Source organism: Mirounga leonina, unplaced genomic scaffold, assembly GCF_011800145.1.
Source record: "Mirounga leonina isolate KUSES-001 unplaced genomic scaffold, KU_Mleo_1.0 Mir_129, whole genome shotgun sequence".
Classification (NCBI taxonomy): domain Eukaryota; kingdom Metazoa; phylum Chordata; class Mammalia; order Carnivora; family Phocidae; genus Mirounga; species Mirounga leonina.
In genome coordinates, this window is record NW_023270323.1 from 42,284,751 (window position 1) to 42,299,712 (window position 14,962).

At 38.3% G+C, this 14,962-nt stretch overlaps 2 protein-coding genes across 2 annotated transcripts in view; one reads left to right on the forward strand and one right to left on the reverse strand.

Annotated features, from left to right (window-relative positions):
* ATP10D (ATPase phospholipid transporting 10D (putative)) overlaps positions 1–2,046 on the reverse strand; it is a 118,861-nt gene extending 116,815 nt beyond the window's left edge. Inside the window, exon 1 of the mRNA XM_035005041.1 lies at positions 1,923–2,046. The gene's annotated coding sequence lies outside the window, so the exon portion shown is untranslated. The remainder of the gene's footprint in view (positions 1–1,922) is intronic.
* A 225-nt stretch (positions 2,047–2,271) lies between these two features.
* On the forward strand, positions 2,272–14,479 carry COMMD8 (COMM domain containing 8). The gene is made up of 5 exons (XM_035005043.1): positions 2,272–2,379; positions 6,786–6,941; positions 9,248–9,400; positions 11,756–11,911; positions 13,824–14,479. Exons 1-5 carry the CDS (start codon positions 2,314–2,316, stop codon positions 13,842–13,844), a joined length of 552 nt encoding a protein of 183 aa, XP_034860934.1. The 5' UTR covers positions 2,272–2,313; the 3' UTR covers positions 13,845–14,479.
* Positions 14,480–14,962: the final 483 nt, after the last annotated feature.

Here is a 14,962-nt window from a genome sequence, read left to right on the forward strand (position 1 = left end):
CAAGGGAATCTAATAATTTTTTTTTTTATGTGCCAGGCTAGACTTCAAGAGCTTTACATACATGAACTTACGACTCTAAATTCTGTGCTAACATTCTAACTAATTACAGATGAGGAATCCTAAACACAGAGAAGCAAACATAGCTTGCCCAATATTACATAGATACTAATTTGCCTAATTGGGGTTTAAACTTAAGAAGTTCAGCTCCGGAGTCCACGTTTCATCACTCTAAGTAAGATTTGGAACGTGGAAACTAGAACACACTTAGAAAAATGGGACTGTAAGAGAAAGAAATGTTTTGAAAACCTCTTGTATTACATACATAAGAACATCTTCTTACTTATCAAAAAGTAAATATTAAGCACTCTCAACTTGTGAACTTTATTAGAAGCTGTATTTGGGTTTTTTTTGTTTTTTTTTTTTTTAGAAGCTGTATTTGTTAAAGGTTGAGATTGTGTGTGTGTACTACCATTATTTATTCAAGTTTTAATTTTAATTCGTTAGTTAAACTACAGTGTTATTTCAGTTTCAGGCATACAATACAGCGATTCAACAATTAAAGGTTGTTTCGTTACAACCAAATTCCAAAGGAAGACCAAATTCTTCCTAATATCTAGTGTTGCTTGAGAGAGAAATCAGGACCTAATTCTGTGTCCTCTGACTAAATCTTGGGCCCTGCTCTCTGTGCCTCTTTGCCTTATTTTAGTAATCTGTTTTATGACCTTAGGAAGTCATATCACCTCAGAATGTCTTTCTTTCCTCTGTAGGGCCAGTGAAACACAGACTCAGCCCAGTAACTTTGCAACTAATACCTATATGACCTGGGACAAGGTTGATACTACTTCACCAAATTTGTTTCCTCATCTTTAAAAGTTGGGGTAGCACCCACAACACAAGGTTACAGGGAGAATTAATAAGAGAAAATATATGAAGTGTTTGGCATAAAGTAGATACTCGATAAATATCTTTACCCCAATTTTTACAATATATAAAATCTAGCTTTTTCTTAGAAAACAGACTCTACCCTCAGTAGACTTACTAACAGACAGATTGGCTAGGAAGTTTCCAGATTCCTTGTTTACCTATTACTTGAGGGGCTCCTATGCACAAAGTCACAGTGTCATAAGGTAATTCAGTTGGGGCAATGATTGTTGTACATAACTATCTATAGGAAATGGTAAATATTTTAAGTGAGGGACAGTCATGAAAATTCAGAGGAGGAAGAAATTGCTTTCACCACCAAGAGATGGGGCACAGAGTACAGAAAGGATATTTGAGCTAAACATTGAAGGATGTCACTAATAAATAGTATTTCTTTGCATAGTCCACAGACTAACATAATTACTTTCTCCTCTCTGGTATGCTTCATCAGTTTTCACTACTTTTATTATTAAATTTATATTAGGCAGTAATTTCTGTTTCTGTTTCCCACTTCTTGTGCATTTCTGGATAGCAGAACTATCTTATCCCACTAAATTCTCCAGCACCTGATTAAAGTAACAGCTATAATGAGGAGAGAAATCACAGAAAAGCTGTTTGGCTTTTTTGTTAATTTAGTGTTAACAGTGTGGCTGTAGAGTCTGACTTTGTTTAACTTTAGGCTGTGCCTCTTAGCTCTCGTGGCTTTTAGGGTTGACATAAAATACAGAATGCCCAGTTGCGTTTCACTTACAAATAAACAAGGAATCATTTTTTAGTATAATTATGCCCCATGCACTAATTAGGGGGCACACATCTAAGAAAGTATTTTTTGTTGTTTATCTGAAATTTCGGATTTAACTGGGCATTCCGTCTTTTTATTTGCTAAATCTGACAATCCTTGTGGCTTTTCTGACCTTGTTATTTGGAAATGGGCATGAAAATAGTACCTTCTTAAGGTAATCTATATAAAAAATATCGCACACAGGTAAACCCTTACTTACCCTTCCAAATCAGAATACTTTTGTAGGAGACATACGCCAAAACTCAGGGACAATGCCCCTGAGCTCACAATACGGTTACTCTTATTAGTTGGTTTTCAACGGAGTGCAGAGAAATTTCGATAGGACTCTGAACAAAGTTGTAAACTGCTTTGAGGATCTGCAAATTTGCCTTCAACCTAATAAGGGTGTTTAGCAAAGTAATTCCAGGCAGAAAAGGGACTTCCCTTAGTTACCGGGAAAGCGTGTGCTGTGCCTCTGCGCACGCGCACAAGGGCTCCGGCGTCTCCCCGCCCGGCCCCCGCCCCACCCGAGAGAGTCACGTGGGTGAGCCGTCGCTCTAGAGGCGCCACCGGGCCTTGTCATGTGACCGAGGTTCCTGCTTCGTACTAGGATGGAGCCGGAAGAGGGGACGCCCTTGTGGCAGCTGCAGAAAATTCCAGCCGAGCTGGGCCCGCAGGTGAGGCGAGCGCAGGCGGCGTGGCAGGCGGGGCTCTGGCACAGCCCGAGCTGCAGGTCCGGCCCGGTGTGATCGAGACGTCTTCGCTGGGCTCACCCGGGCTGCCCGGGGCAGGGACGGGGCTATGGGCGTGATGTCCGGGGTCCGGCCCCTTTCGTCCCCTGGAGCGCTGAGGAGGCGAGGCTTTTGGCGCCACCTCCGCGCCCCTCCTTGGAGCTGCCCCTCGAGGGGCTTTTCGAGCTGACTTGCGGCCGGTCATGCTCGCACCCGGTGGGGTCGGCCCATCAGCTCCCAAGCGCGGCCCGCGCGACCCGGTGACTGGGCTGGGGAGCGAAGTCGCCACCGTAGTATTTGAAATCTTACAACGTGGAGCCAGTGGTTTGCAGCCTCTCATTCATTCATACAGTACACACCTTCACCGTGCCTGTGCACTAGGCACAGTGCTAGGTGCTGGGGACGAGCTGGTGACCTAGAGAAGTATACCCTGCCCCCTTGAGGGCGACAGAAAAAAAATTGGTAAGTGCTACCAATAACTGGGCGACTTACTTTAGGTAGCGTGGTATAAGGTAGCCTCTCCCTCAAGAGGTGCCATATACACTGACACCCGGAGCCTGGGAAGGAACTTGGCCGTGAGGATCTGGGAAAAGCAGCTTTGTTCATTCGTCCGGCCAGCTTTGCACTGAAGTTTGCCTTGTGCTGAGTGCCCATATGGCATAAGGTGAAATGGTGAATGAGATACAGCCTGTGCCCCTGTGGAGCTTGCTATCCAATAAGGGAACCAAACTGAATTAACCAGTAATGAGCTCGTGGGACAGGTAGCACCCCAGATTCGAGGGGGCAGGGAGAGGCTTTGCAGAAGAGGAACATCTAAATTTCTAGGTTGAGTTCTGAAGGATGAGTAGGAACCAGACAGTCTGGAAGGAAGAGAGTGTTTTAGGCAGAGGAATAGCAGCTACGAAGCTAGAGGAAGGAAACCAGCCTCTACAGGTTTCAGGACCTGTAATTTTTAGAGGCTGAGATTTGAGTGAGCAGAGCAGGGAGACTAAGGCTAGACAGTTTAGTAGGAAGTCAGGTGGCTCAAGTCTTTATATGCCTTGCTTGTGTGTTTAGCCACAGTACCAAAGGCACTGGCAGTTTTGAGTTTGAAAAATCAAACATGGAGACAGTAATTACATCTAATAAGTACCTTGACTGAACTGTGAGAGGAGGAGAAAACCCAGTGGTTGCTGTAAGAGAAAAATCTGACTGAGAAGTGGGTTTTTCCCCCCCTGAAAAGAAGGAAAGACCTGAAGGAAATTTGCCTGTCCCTAAAAGAAAGCAACATGTGCAAAATGGAACTTCATTATTAGCTCTGGGAGCTGTGGTTCTGTTTGTCCTCAGAAGTCAGTCTACTGATTCATTGTATTGTAATTAATACATAAATATGTTTACTCCTCCTCCTCTGTCCCACAGCAATTCAGGTCTCATTACACAACTTCTTGACTGGTTGGCTTGCCTCTGGTCTCTTCTGAACTCCTTCAGGGTAGATACCTTATCTTTAGTTCTGGAGAGTTGTGTCTGGCTCAAGGTGGGTTCTTAATCAGTGTTCACTGAGGGAAGGAATTAATGCATATTAAAATCTGCCCAACCATGGGGCAGTTCTCTGGATGCCAAGCTTTGGTGGGCTGGCCTTTAGTGTCAGTGATAGGCATCACTGAGTAAGTCCCAATTCTGTTCCATTCACAATGGGTGAAGGGTGGGAGTGGGGGCTTCGCCTACATAATGTGATAGAGGGGTTTGTGGTAGGCAGCTTTTATAAGCCCCACATTTAGGTCGTCTTTTTTCCTTGATTCCATTTACAGTGGGAAAGTGTGGGGGAGAGAGAAGAGAATAGACTTACTTAATTCTTATCAGGATCAAAAAAACCTGTCTTAACTCTTTTCTGTGATTTTACCAGTTCAGAAACGGAAATGTCAGCAGAGAGTTTGAGAAATGTGCCTGAGGTGTCAAACTAGTAAGTGGTAAAGGTGGAACATGTGGTCAGATCTGTTGATCGTGAGTCTTTGTATCAGCCTTCTGCCCCTGTCTTCATTCTGTCTACTTCTTAGATAAGGCCCATAACCTTTCCCACCATGTAGGTTGATGACACCTAGGTGTCTGCATCCAGCCAAAGATCTCATCCCTGAGTGTCAGGCTTCTGCTGAGACACACTCCAGGTATCTCAAATTCAGTGTGTCCTTGGCTGAACTACTCGTTTCCCCCCCCAGAACCACTCTTCCTGTGGTTGTAACTTCATTTTTGATTTAGGGGACCACCATTTACCCAGCCACTCAACCTAAAATCTTGAGTATCATCCTTGGTTCCTCCTCCTTTTCACGTCTCTTTTACCTCTGTACTGCCTCCATTTTGAGTGTCCTCAATTATTTAGGCCCCCCTGATTTCTTCCTGGTAAACTGAGGGCAGGGGGCCTTTGGTCTCACCATCTCTCTTTTCCTTTTCTTTCCTTTTATCTCCCAACTTGTTAGCAGATTTATGGAAAAATAATGCAAATATGTGAATAGATTTCTTCCCTGTGGAAATAATTAAAGAGCCTAGACACTGCAAACAGCGCCTTTTATGATTTGGCCTCCACTCACCTCTCCAGCCTTATATCCTGTCTTTTTTCAAACTGAACAAGTGATTTTACACTTCCATTCTGTGCATATGCTGTTGCTTGTGACTAGAAATGCCCTTCTCTTCTGTTTCGATGGCCAGCTACTCATCCTTTTAAAACAGCCCTTTCCCTGCTTCCTGTCTGTGCTCCTTTGTATCTTCTGTAAACTTATAATATAGCTCCAGTCATTCTAAATTGCATTTACGTATTTGTATGTTTGTCTTTCTCTAGTGGACTAAAGCTCTGATATGGTAGAAACTTAATCTTGTTTATCCTCAGTTTCTCATTTGTGAAATGGGGATAATAACAATACTTACCTCATGGGGTTGTAGTGAGGATGAGCACAGTGCTTGGTACTCAGTTCGGGCTTCATAAATGGTAGTTATTATGGCTATTTTTGCTTTGTATTTCCATTAACTTGTTTAACAATTGGCTAAGGTGCTCATTACATATTTGTATATATGAATACAAACATTTATAAATGAATGGATAAATGAATGAATAAAAACATTTACATCCAAAAAGGTGACACTTTTATTTTTTAGTTAGAGTTCTGGGTTTGGCTTTAGCCCGGGGGCAGTTTGTGTAGAGAATTTTGAATGAATTTCAAATTGAGAATGTTTGTTGACTTATGGTAAATAAAAAGTCTGTTCACATAGTGCATTAGCCATTATTTGGAAGTGGGGTTACCAGTTTCTCATTTCTATTCTGATATGTGTGGTGTTATAGAGAAAGAGTTATTGCTTAAAATGGAGTAGAATATGGTTCAGGGGAAAGAGTTGGAAGACTTGTTGCTTAAATTCATTTCCAAATTATATGGATTCAGATACTCTTTTTACAGGACACAAATATTCCCTGGGAGAGAAAACCATATTAATAATTTATCTAGTATAGTGCTGGTATAGTAGGCACTCACTTAATGTATGTTAACGACATGGAACATAATACCAGAAGTAGTAGTGGTGGTGGTAGTGGTGATAATAGTGATAATAATAAGAAGAAGAAGTATGACAATGGCTAGCAATGTTTAAGTGTTTTATACATGCTAGGAATGTGCCAAGTAAATGTGCATGTACTCATTTAATCCTTACAACATTATGGGGGTAGATGATATTCTCATTTTATACATGAGGAAACAGGCACAGACCATTTGAATAACTTGATAAAACTAGTTAAGTGGTGGAACTAGGATTCAAACTAGACAGTTTTATTCCAAAATTCAGTTTAATAACTATGTTCAGTTATATATGTGTTAGGACTTCCATTGCTGATGCTAAGGTAGGGTAGAGATAAAGGAATGTACAAAAGAAAAAGAAAGGTACTGACTGCTTTCTTGGAGTGGACCAAAAGAAGTGAGTATGAATGCTGTGAAAATGGAAGTAAAGGGAAATGAAGTTTGTCGATCTATGGTAAAAAATACCTTTAGTCTAAAAGTCATACTTTTTTTAGATTATTGGTATAAGTACAATGTCTAAGTAATACCAAGGTGAAACCTTTATATTCACCATCTTCCTTTCATGAATATTGGGGAAACAACAGTGTATCTATGAAATTATTTTAGCTCCTGAAGGTGGACAAAATTATAGAAAGTCTGGGATGTTTATTGGAGCTTTAATTTTTAATTAATGTGAATACTGTTAAAAATAGTTATATTTCAACCTCTGCTGCTTTTGTAGATAACATGAGCTTGTCCCCACTATATTTGTTTCCTACAAGGAAGATAAATCTTTTTTATAAGTTTACTTGTAATTCATTTATTTCCTTTTCTCTCTAGCTTCTTCACAAAATAATTGATGGCATTTGTGGCCGAGCTTATCCTCTCCACCAGGATTATCACAGTGTTTGGGATTCAACAGAATGGAAGAATGTTCTAGAAGATATTACCAAATTTTTCAAAGCTGTAGTTGGTAAAAATTTATCTGATGAAGAGGTAACTTCACTCCAATTTTCTGTACCTTATAATAAATAATAAATTGTTTTCAGGTTTTTCTTAAGTTGGTCTTTAGGGCACTATATTATACAAGAACCATCATCAGTAAGTGTATATGTATATATATATACACATGTATATGTATATATATATACACACACATATATATATACATTTTTAAAAATATTTTATTCATTTATTTGAGAGAGAGAGAGAGAGAGAGAGAACATGAGAGATCAGGAATGGGGGTTGGGGTGGGGGAGGGAAAGGGCAGAGGGAGAGGGAGAAGCAGACTCCCGGTTGAGCAGGGAGCCTGATTTGGCTGAATCCCAGGACCCTGGGATCATGTGAAGGCAGATGCTTAACTGACAGCCACCCAGGCACCCCCCAATAAGTATATATTACAACAAAAACCTCATAATTATGAGTAGGCAAATCTGATTATGGAAGTTCTTTTTTTTTTATAGTTTTGGTTGTTTGTGTTTTTAAAATTGTGACACATTTAAATCATGTAGAAGAAAACTAAAAGTTATATAACTGACACCTACACTCCCATTATCACAATTAAACAGTTGTTAACATCTTTATGCATTACAGGTTTGTGTGTTTGTTTTAGAAACAAGACATTACAGATATACCTAAATACCACCTGGGCATGCCACCCTTCCCCAAGAGATCACCACTTGTGAAGTTGGTGTACATGTTTTGTAGTCTATATTGTATGACTATTTACATTGTAAGCAATATATACAATTATTTGAGCTAAACATGTAACTTGTGAATGATAACATGTATCCCTTTGTAATTTTTTTATGGAATGTTGTGTTTTAGACTTATCAGTGTTGGTAAATGTAGATCTGGTTCCTGTATTTTAACTCTTACAGTATTTGATGATAGGAATTAGCAGGACTTATTTTTCCGGCCCCCTCCTGATGAACTATTAGATCATTGCCTCTTTAATGTATAGTACTTCTACAAATATTTTGTACATGTCTCCTTGTCCACATATTAGCCAACTTTTCTTGGATAGACATCTTGACATGAAATTATAGGGTCATGGAGTATCCTTCCATTGAATTGCTTTTGTACCTTGGTCAAAAATTATTTTGGCATGTTTGTATAGGTTGCCTACTTTAAAAAAAAATGTAGTTATATATGTTCATTTTGATTTGGATGGTATTCTGGGTGGGAGTTCTTTGTTAGATATATGTATTTTAAATATCTTCTCTCATTATGTGGCTTGCCTTTTCACTCTTAATGGTGTCTTTTTGTGAACAGAAGTTCTGAGTTTTAATCAAGTCCAGCTTTGTCAGTATTTCTTTTGGTGGTTAGTGCTATTAAAATCATGTTTAAGAAATATTTGTGCCGAAGTCATGAAGATGTGTTTGTTCGTTTTCTTGTAGAAGCTCTCACATTTATGTTACTGATGCATTTTGAATTAATATTTGTGTGTGGAGTAAGGGTCGAGTTCACATTTTTTCACGTCAATAGCCAACTGACCCAGTAGTGTTTATTGAAATGACCATCCTTGCTCCCATAGAATTTCTGTGCAGCCTTTGTTGTAAATCAGGTCACTGTATATGTATGTATCTGGACTTTTTTTTTTAAGATTTTATTTATTTATTTGACAGAGCGAGAAAGAGCACTGACAGACGGGGGGTGCAGGAGAGGGAGAAGCAGGCTCCCCACTGAGCAGGGAGCCCAATGTGGGGGCAGTCCAGCAGGTTTTTTGGTTGAAATTGACAAGCTGATTTTAAAGTGTACATGAAAATACAGAGGACCTAGAATAGCCAAAGCAATCTTGGAGAAACATGAAGTTAAAGGTCTTCTACTGCCAAATATCAAGACTTTATGTAACATAGCTTTAATTCTACAGTAATTAAGACAGTGTAGTACTGAGAAATATAGACAAACTAACGGAGCAGAATTAAGAGTCCAGATACAGGGGCACCTGGGTGGCTCAGTCGGTTAAGTATCTGTCTTCGGCTCAGGTCATGATCCCAGGGTCCTGGGATCGAGCCCCACATCGGGCTCCCTGCTCAGCAGGAGGCCTGCTTCTCCCTCTCTCACTCCCTTTGCTTGTGTTCCTTCTCTCGCTGTGTCTCTCTCTGTCAAATAAATAAATAAAATCTTAAAAAGGAAAATCTCTTGGTTGTTAGTTATGCATTCTCATCTTATTCTCTTCATAGAGACAGAAATATATTTTTTTTAACTGTCATTTTAAAGGTTTTATGAAAGGGGAGTGGAGCTGTGTGTGTACATTTTAAACAAAGACCCTTTCGCTTATTTTCTGTTTATTTTCATAGATATTTCAGCAGTTGAATCAGTTGAATTCATTTCATCAACAAGCTGTCATGAAATGCTTGAAAAGTAGGAAAGATGAAATCAAGCAGGCTCTGTTAGAAGAAATAGTTGATATTTCTTCTGCACAGCTACAGGATTTTGATTGGCAGTTAAAGGTGAGAATCTTTTTATGGGCATGTATGTTTTTTATCTCATTTTTTGAATAGAAATGCTTATTCTTCATAATATACATCTAAAATTTCTGTTATTTTAAGAATACATTGTCAAAAAATTGTATTTTTACGTTAACTTAGTACAGTACAAACATCCACATAATATGTAAAAACACTACATTGATAATTTAATTAACTAGAGCTGTGAATCATTAAATGTCTTAAGTAGTGGAGTAGTATGTATTCAACATCTATTTTTGGCTAGAAGTTTCTAGACTTTATAGTCTTCCTGAGATTGGTAAATACGATTCTGCCTCCAGGGTTAAATCTGTAATGTGCTATTAAAAGAGCACTTAAAAAACATTTTGAAAAGAGACTCATGATCAGTAGGATTCATAAAGAACAATTTCAGACCAACTTTCCATGCTATATAGGGTACCTAGACCTAGATGAGGAGGTTGTGTTGAAACACATTGTTGTTTCTTCTTTTCAGCATGATAAGTGCCTCATATTGTCTTTGTGGATAAAGTGGAGAAAAGTGTGGACAAATCATATAGTTATTTGGGTCATAGCTGGGTTAATAACCAAAACCAGATGAATTTGTGTTAGCCAGAAAGGAGGTCTCTGTGATTCTGGTTTGGGCCCAAACTTTAACAAATATTCTTTCATGCATATTATGCTCATATGCTCATCAGATCTGCGATGTGTTAAATATTAATATAATACAGTCAAAGTTTAAAATTATTTTACAGCAAATTACAGTGATGGACCAAATGAAACAAAATAAACTGAGCAGAGATAACCTAGGTAAAGGGTTTTTATTTAAATAAAACCAATTTAATATAAAAGATATGAGAGATATGCCAAAAGTAATTTGTATGAAAAATATTTAGTTGTTTTGATTTGCCAAATGTGACCTGAGTCAGCAGTATGGTGATTCAGTCTTGTTTTGTTAGTAGAAATGCAGTGTTTCAAGCAATGGGTAATTCTAATTCTGTTTTCATTCATTAAATCTTTTTAGTTAATTTAATTTAGTAGTACTTTTACTTTTGGCTGCCAAATATAAGAGATACTTAAACAAATTGGAGCCAAACCAAAAAAGAATGAACAGGAACTTAAAATCGTGGTACATGAAGGTTTTTTGAAACACTTGAGACCATCTATCCAGAAAAGAAAAACTTTATTAGAAAAATTATAGTTATCCTTAAAGGACTAAAAGTCATCTGTATGGATGAGGTAATTGATATATGCTCTGTGGCTTCAGAGTCTGGGACAAAGGGTAAGGTCTAAGGTATATAGTTTGCAATAAGATGAGTTCACGTTCAACTTAAGGAGAACTTTTTTACACCTTTCAGTATCTGAAGATTATTTTAACCTCTTCTTGAGGTAGCATGTTCATCATTGGTCATACTCAAACATAGACTGAGAAAGCAGTTACTGGAGACACCGAGGAGGAGAATTATCTATACGGTAGACCATCTTTGATACTTCCAAAGCTCAGATATTATGAGTCCTGGTTTTTTAAGAGAGAATGAAGGAGGTATGTGAGGATTCAATTCTGTAGTGTGTGCCTCCGAGGATGTTTGTTAGGGAAGTAGTTCCTTACCAATCATTGTACAAGTAATGAATGGTACAAGTAAATTTTTGCAAGTAGTAACACTTTGAAGATTCAGGTATTGTGGAGTTTTTTAGCGAAGATTCCAGGAAAATTAATTTTCCCTTTGCCATCTGCCAATGAAGCTATGGTGCTTGTTTCAAAAATTATTAATATCATAAATATTTGGTTCTTCTGTTTCCTCTAGGATTCTCTCTAGACAGAAAATAGGAGGTGGAGTAAATGTTGAGTGTTTTTGCTGAGTGGCTCTAATTGAAAGTGGTATCTTGATAACATGTTTATCAATAATTTAATAGAGAATTAGCTGATTGTAAATTAAGTATCTTCATTGCACAGGGTTTACCAGTGTTTTTAGTTTTATCTTTGTACATGGACTTTCATCCTCTTGGTATCTTCACACTTCTTTAAGCTTTAAGAAGTCTTGGTTTCGTGATGCATTGGACCCATTCAGTACTTCCTTTCCCAGCCATAACTCTGCTCTGGATTTCTGCTTCTACTACAAACTTTGGACTGTTTGTCCTTTTTTCCCTAGTCGTCTTCCTCCCTGTCATCCTCCTTTCTCAGTCTGTTCTTCATATATGTGTTGGTTTGGCATGGGTTTCTTTATTTCTTCCACCTTTTCCTGTACTTGACAGCAAACAGGAGTATTCTTTTCTTAAGATGTATTGTTAATAAGCTCTGATGCATATTTAATGTAGTCTTTTTTACTACTTATTAATTACTGTTTTCCTCATTTTAAACAGCTTGCACTGTCTAGTGACAAGATTGCTACTTTACAAATGCCACTTTTAAACCTTCATCTAGACATAAAAGAAAATGGTGAAGTCAAACCATATTCTGTTGAAATGAGTAAAGAAGAGCTGCAGAATCTAATAAATTCCTTGGAAGCAGCTAATAAGGTATTTGTTTTAATTTTGTTGTGTGTTTAAAATGTTTAAGTTTTGATTGATATCCTTAGAACAATAGAAGAAAAACTCGTAATTGACTTTTCATATTTCTTTTATTCCTGATATTTTATGTTAAGCACAGAAAATACCTTGTTGATATGTTCTACATCTCTAGTTTTAGATATTTAATTATTACTTGTAATTTTAACTACTTAGTTTTGAGCATAATTTATCAAGGAGTTATTTTTGATAGAATAATAGTGCTCTTCTAACAGCTAGATTTTTTTGCCTCAGTCCTCATTAATGATAAAAATAAAATTTTTACTTAAAAAAAATAAAACTTTTACCTGGGGCTATGAAATCAGTTGATCCTGAAGTGTTTTTATGATTATTATGTATAGTTATGATTTTAAAGAAAACAGTGTCTTATTTAAATGCACGGATAAGGGGCGCCTGAGTGGCTAAGTTGGTTAAACATCTGCCTTTGGCTTGGGTCATGATCCCAGGGTCCTGGGATCGAGCCCCACATCGGGCTCCCTGCTCAGTGGGGAGCCTGCTTCTCCCTCTGCTGCTCCCCCTGCTTGTGCTCTCTCTCTCTCTGTCAAATAAATAAACAAAATCTTTAAAAAAAAAAAAGTTGTAACTGCACAAATAGAATTGCTTTTATAATCCTCTAAGTACAGGAGACAAAATATGGCTTGTAGTTATGACAAAATCAGGTGAAACTAATGAGTGACTAAAAATTTTATGTATACAAAGGATTGACTAACAGGAACCATTCTCGGTGTTTATTTAATGAGAAAAATCATATTTAAACAATAGAAACTGCTGCTGTCAGAAAGAAATAAAAATAACTGTCTCTGTATACGTGTGTTCCTTTCATGATTGCTCAGCATTGGGCGCCTGGGTGGCTCAGTCTGTTAGGTGTCTGCTTTAGGCTCGGGTCATGATCCCAGAGTTCTGGGATCGAGTCCTGCATTGGGCTCCCTGCTCAGCAGAGAGCCTGCTTCTCCCTCTCCATCTGCCTGCCGCTCCCCCTGCTTGTGCTCTCTGTCTCTGTCAAATAAATAAATTAAATTAAAAAAAAAAAAAAAGATTTCTCAGCGTTTGTTCTAGTAATCTGTTTTCCAGTGATCAATGTCAGATATTCTAACCAACTTCTCTTGCCCCTGACCAACCTTCTTGGCTCTACCTTTTTTTTCTTTTTAAAGTAGTCTCCATGCCCAGCGTGGAGCCCAGTGCAGGGCCTGAACTCACCACCCTGAGATCAAGACCTGAGCTGAGATCAAGAGTCGGATGCTTAACTGATTGAGCCACCCAGTGCCTCTGCTCTATCTTTTTTTTTTTCTTTTAGATTTTATTTATTTATGTATTTACTCTGAAAGAGAAAGAGAGAGAGAGAGCGCGTGTGCGTGAGTGCATGAGCAGGGGGGAGTGGCAGAGGGAGGGGGAGAAGCAGACTCCCCGCTGAGCAGGGATTCCCAATGCAGGACTCCATTCCAGGATTCCGGGATCATGACCTGAGCCAAAGGCAGATGCTCAACCGACTGGGCCACCCGGGTGCCCCCCGGCTCTACCTTTTTGAAACCCTGGTATATTCAGCTTCCGTCCGTACTTTGCAGTTACTCAGTCATTTTAGTGCCATGATGATTGGTCCACATGCCTAGTAGCCACACTGGTAGACTGGCTTGCTTTTGGATGGGGCTAAATGTCTTAGGGAGTGTGTGGTAGAGCCTCATATAAATGTTAATTGAGTCTGAACCATGAATCCCGGCAGGCATGCATCATCAGTTACTGTGCATTGTACTTGCTTGTTATCAGTTCTCCTGTCTTCAGAGATTTCAAAGCATTTCATTAAGCAGATACGGGCATCATTCTGGAATAACCTGATTCCCATCCCCCACCCCCGACTTTGTGTTTTAAGGTGGTCCTGCAGTTGAAATAACCAACACTCTGAGATTCTACTGCTACCCCAGATGCGGCCAAGTGAATACTGTGTGTTCAGAATACCTGCGCTGTACTGACTGTTTTGCTATGCTGAGAAAGCAGCATGTTGGGCTTACAGAGATGAAAATATACCCGCTTCCCTGCAGAACAGGAAATGACATGGTCGACAGGAAATGCATAAAAAATGAGAGATGAAAAAGCTCTAATAGCAGTTTATATTTTCATAATGGCTGTTTTGCCTCATTTATTAAATATTTGAGAAACCTTTATAGATACACAGTTTTATTGAAAGCTAAAAATAAGCTCTAAAGTAATGTAAACGTACAAAGCACAAATCTACTTGAATGTTGCTTAAAGGAATATATGAATAACAAGGATGTGTTTTATGGATATATATGATTAATTTGTAATATTTTAAAAAATAACTTTTAAAGAATGTATGAGCTGCATATATAACTCAGGAGATTCCATATCTTTCTTCTATTTCAAAGGAAAGATTATAAAATACAAAATTTCTTAGAGAAAGCTCCTCTTCAGACATGAACAAGAAAAAATAATTAAAATTGTGTCAACAGTTTTGAGTTTATGAATTCTAGAGATTAAAATCTTTTACTCGAGTGGGAAAAAATGAAAGTAACACTGTTACTTCTGCACTTCTGTGTCTAATCGGGAGGCTGTGCTTCGTTAAAAAGAATCGATGTCATTGCATAGTGTATATATAGCTATTCAGGTATCAGCTGAGATTAAATATAGGTCCATTTTTGTTACAGACTTTTAATATTGAAGTTAATAGTTTTGGGTGTTAACTTCACTGGAAAACAAACCATTTTTAATTTCAGTTAACTAAAAACAAGCATTCTGAACAAATAAAAAATGTCATTTTACTTTTACATATTGCTTTATTTCAGAAGACTTTCTACATAATGCAGTGACCCGTAATTAATTGGTACCTGCTGTTTGCGAGCTTAATTGCTCTTTAGAGCATCAGACTATTATTTGAGGTGTTCGGAACAGTTATTACTATTTATCATCATAGAGATGAAGATAGGCTTTGAGAGCTTAAAAAAAATACCTGCTTGTGATCTAGGCAGTGCTCCTCAAAATGTGTCTGTAGAC

Bases quoted from the DNA above. Each gene is read 5' to 3' on its own strand.
- COMMD8 (XM_035005043.1), top strand. From the start codon at position 2,314: ATGGAGCCGGAAGAGGGGACGCCCTTGTGGCAGCTGCAGAAAATTCCA. The intron at 2,380-6,785 runs GTGAGGCGAGCG...TTTTCTCTCTAG, and splicing joins CAGCCGAGCTGGGCCCGCAG to CTTCTTCACAAAATAATTGA. The intron at 9,401-11,755 runs GTGAGAATCTTT...CATTTTAAACAG, and splicing joins ATTTTGATTGGCAGTTAAAG to CTTGCACTGTCTAGTGACAA.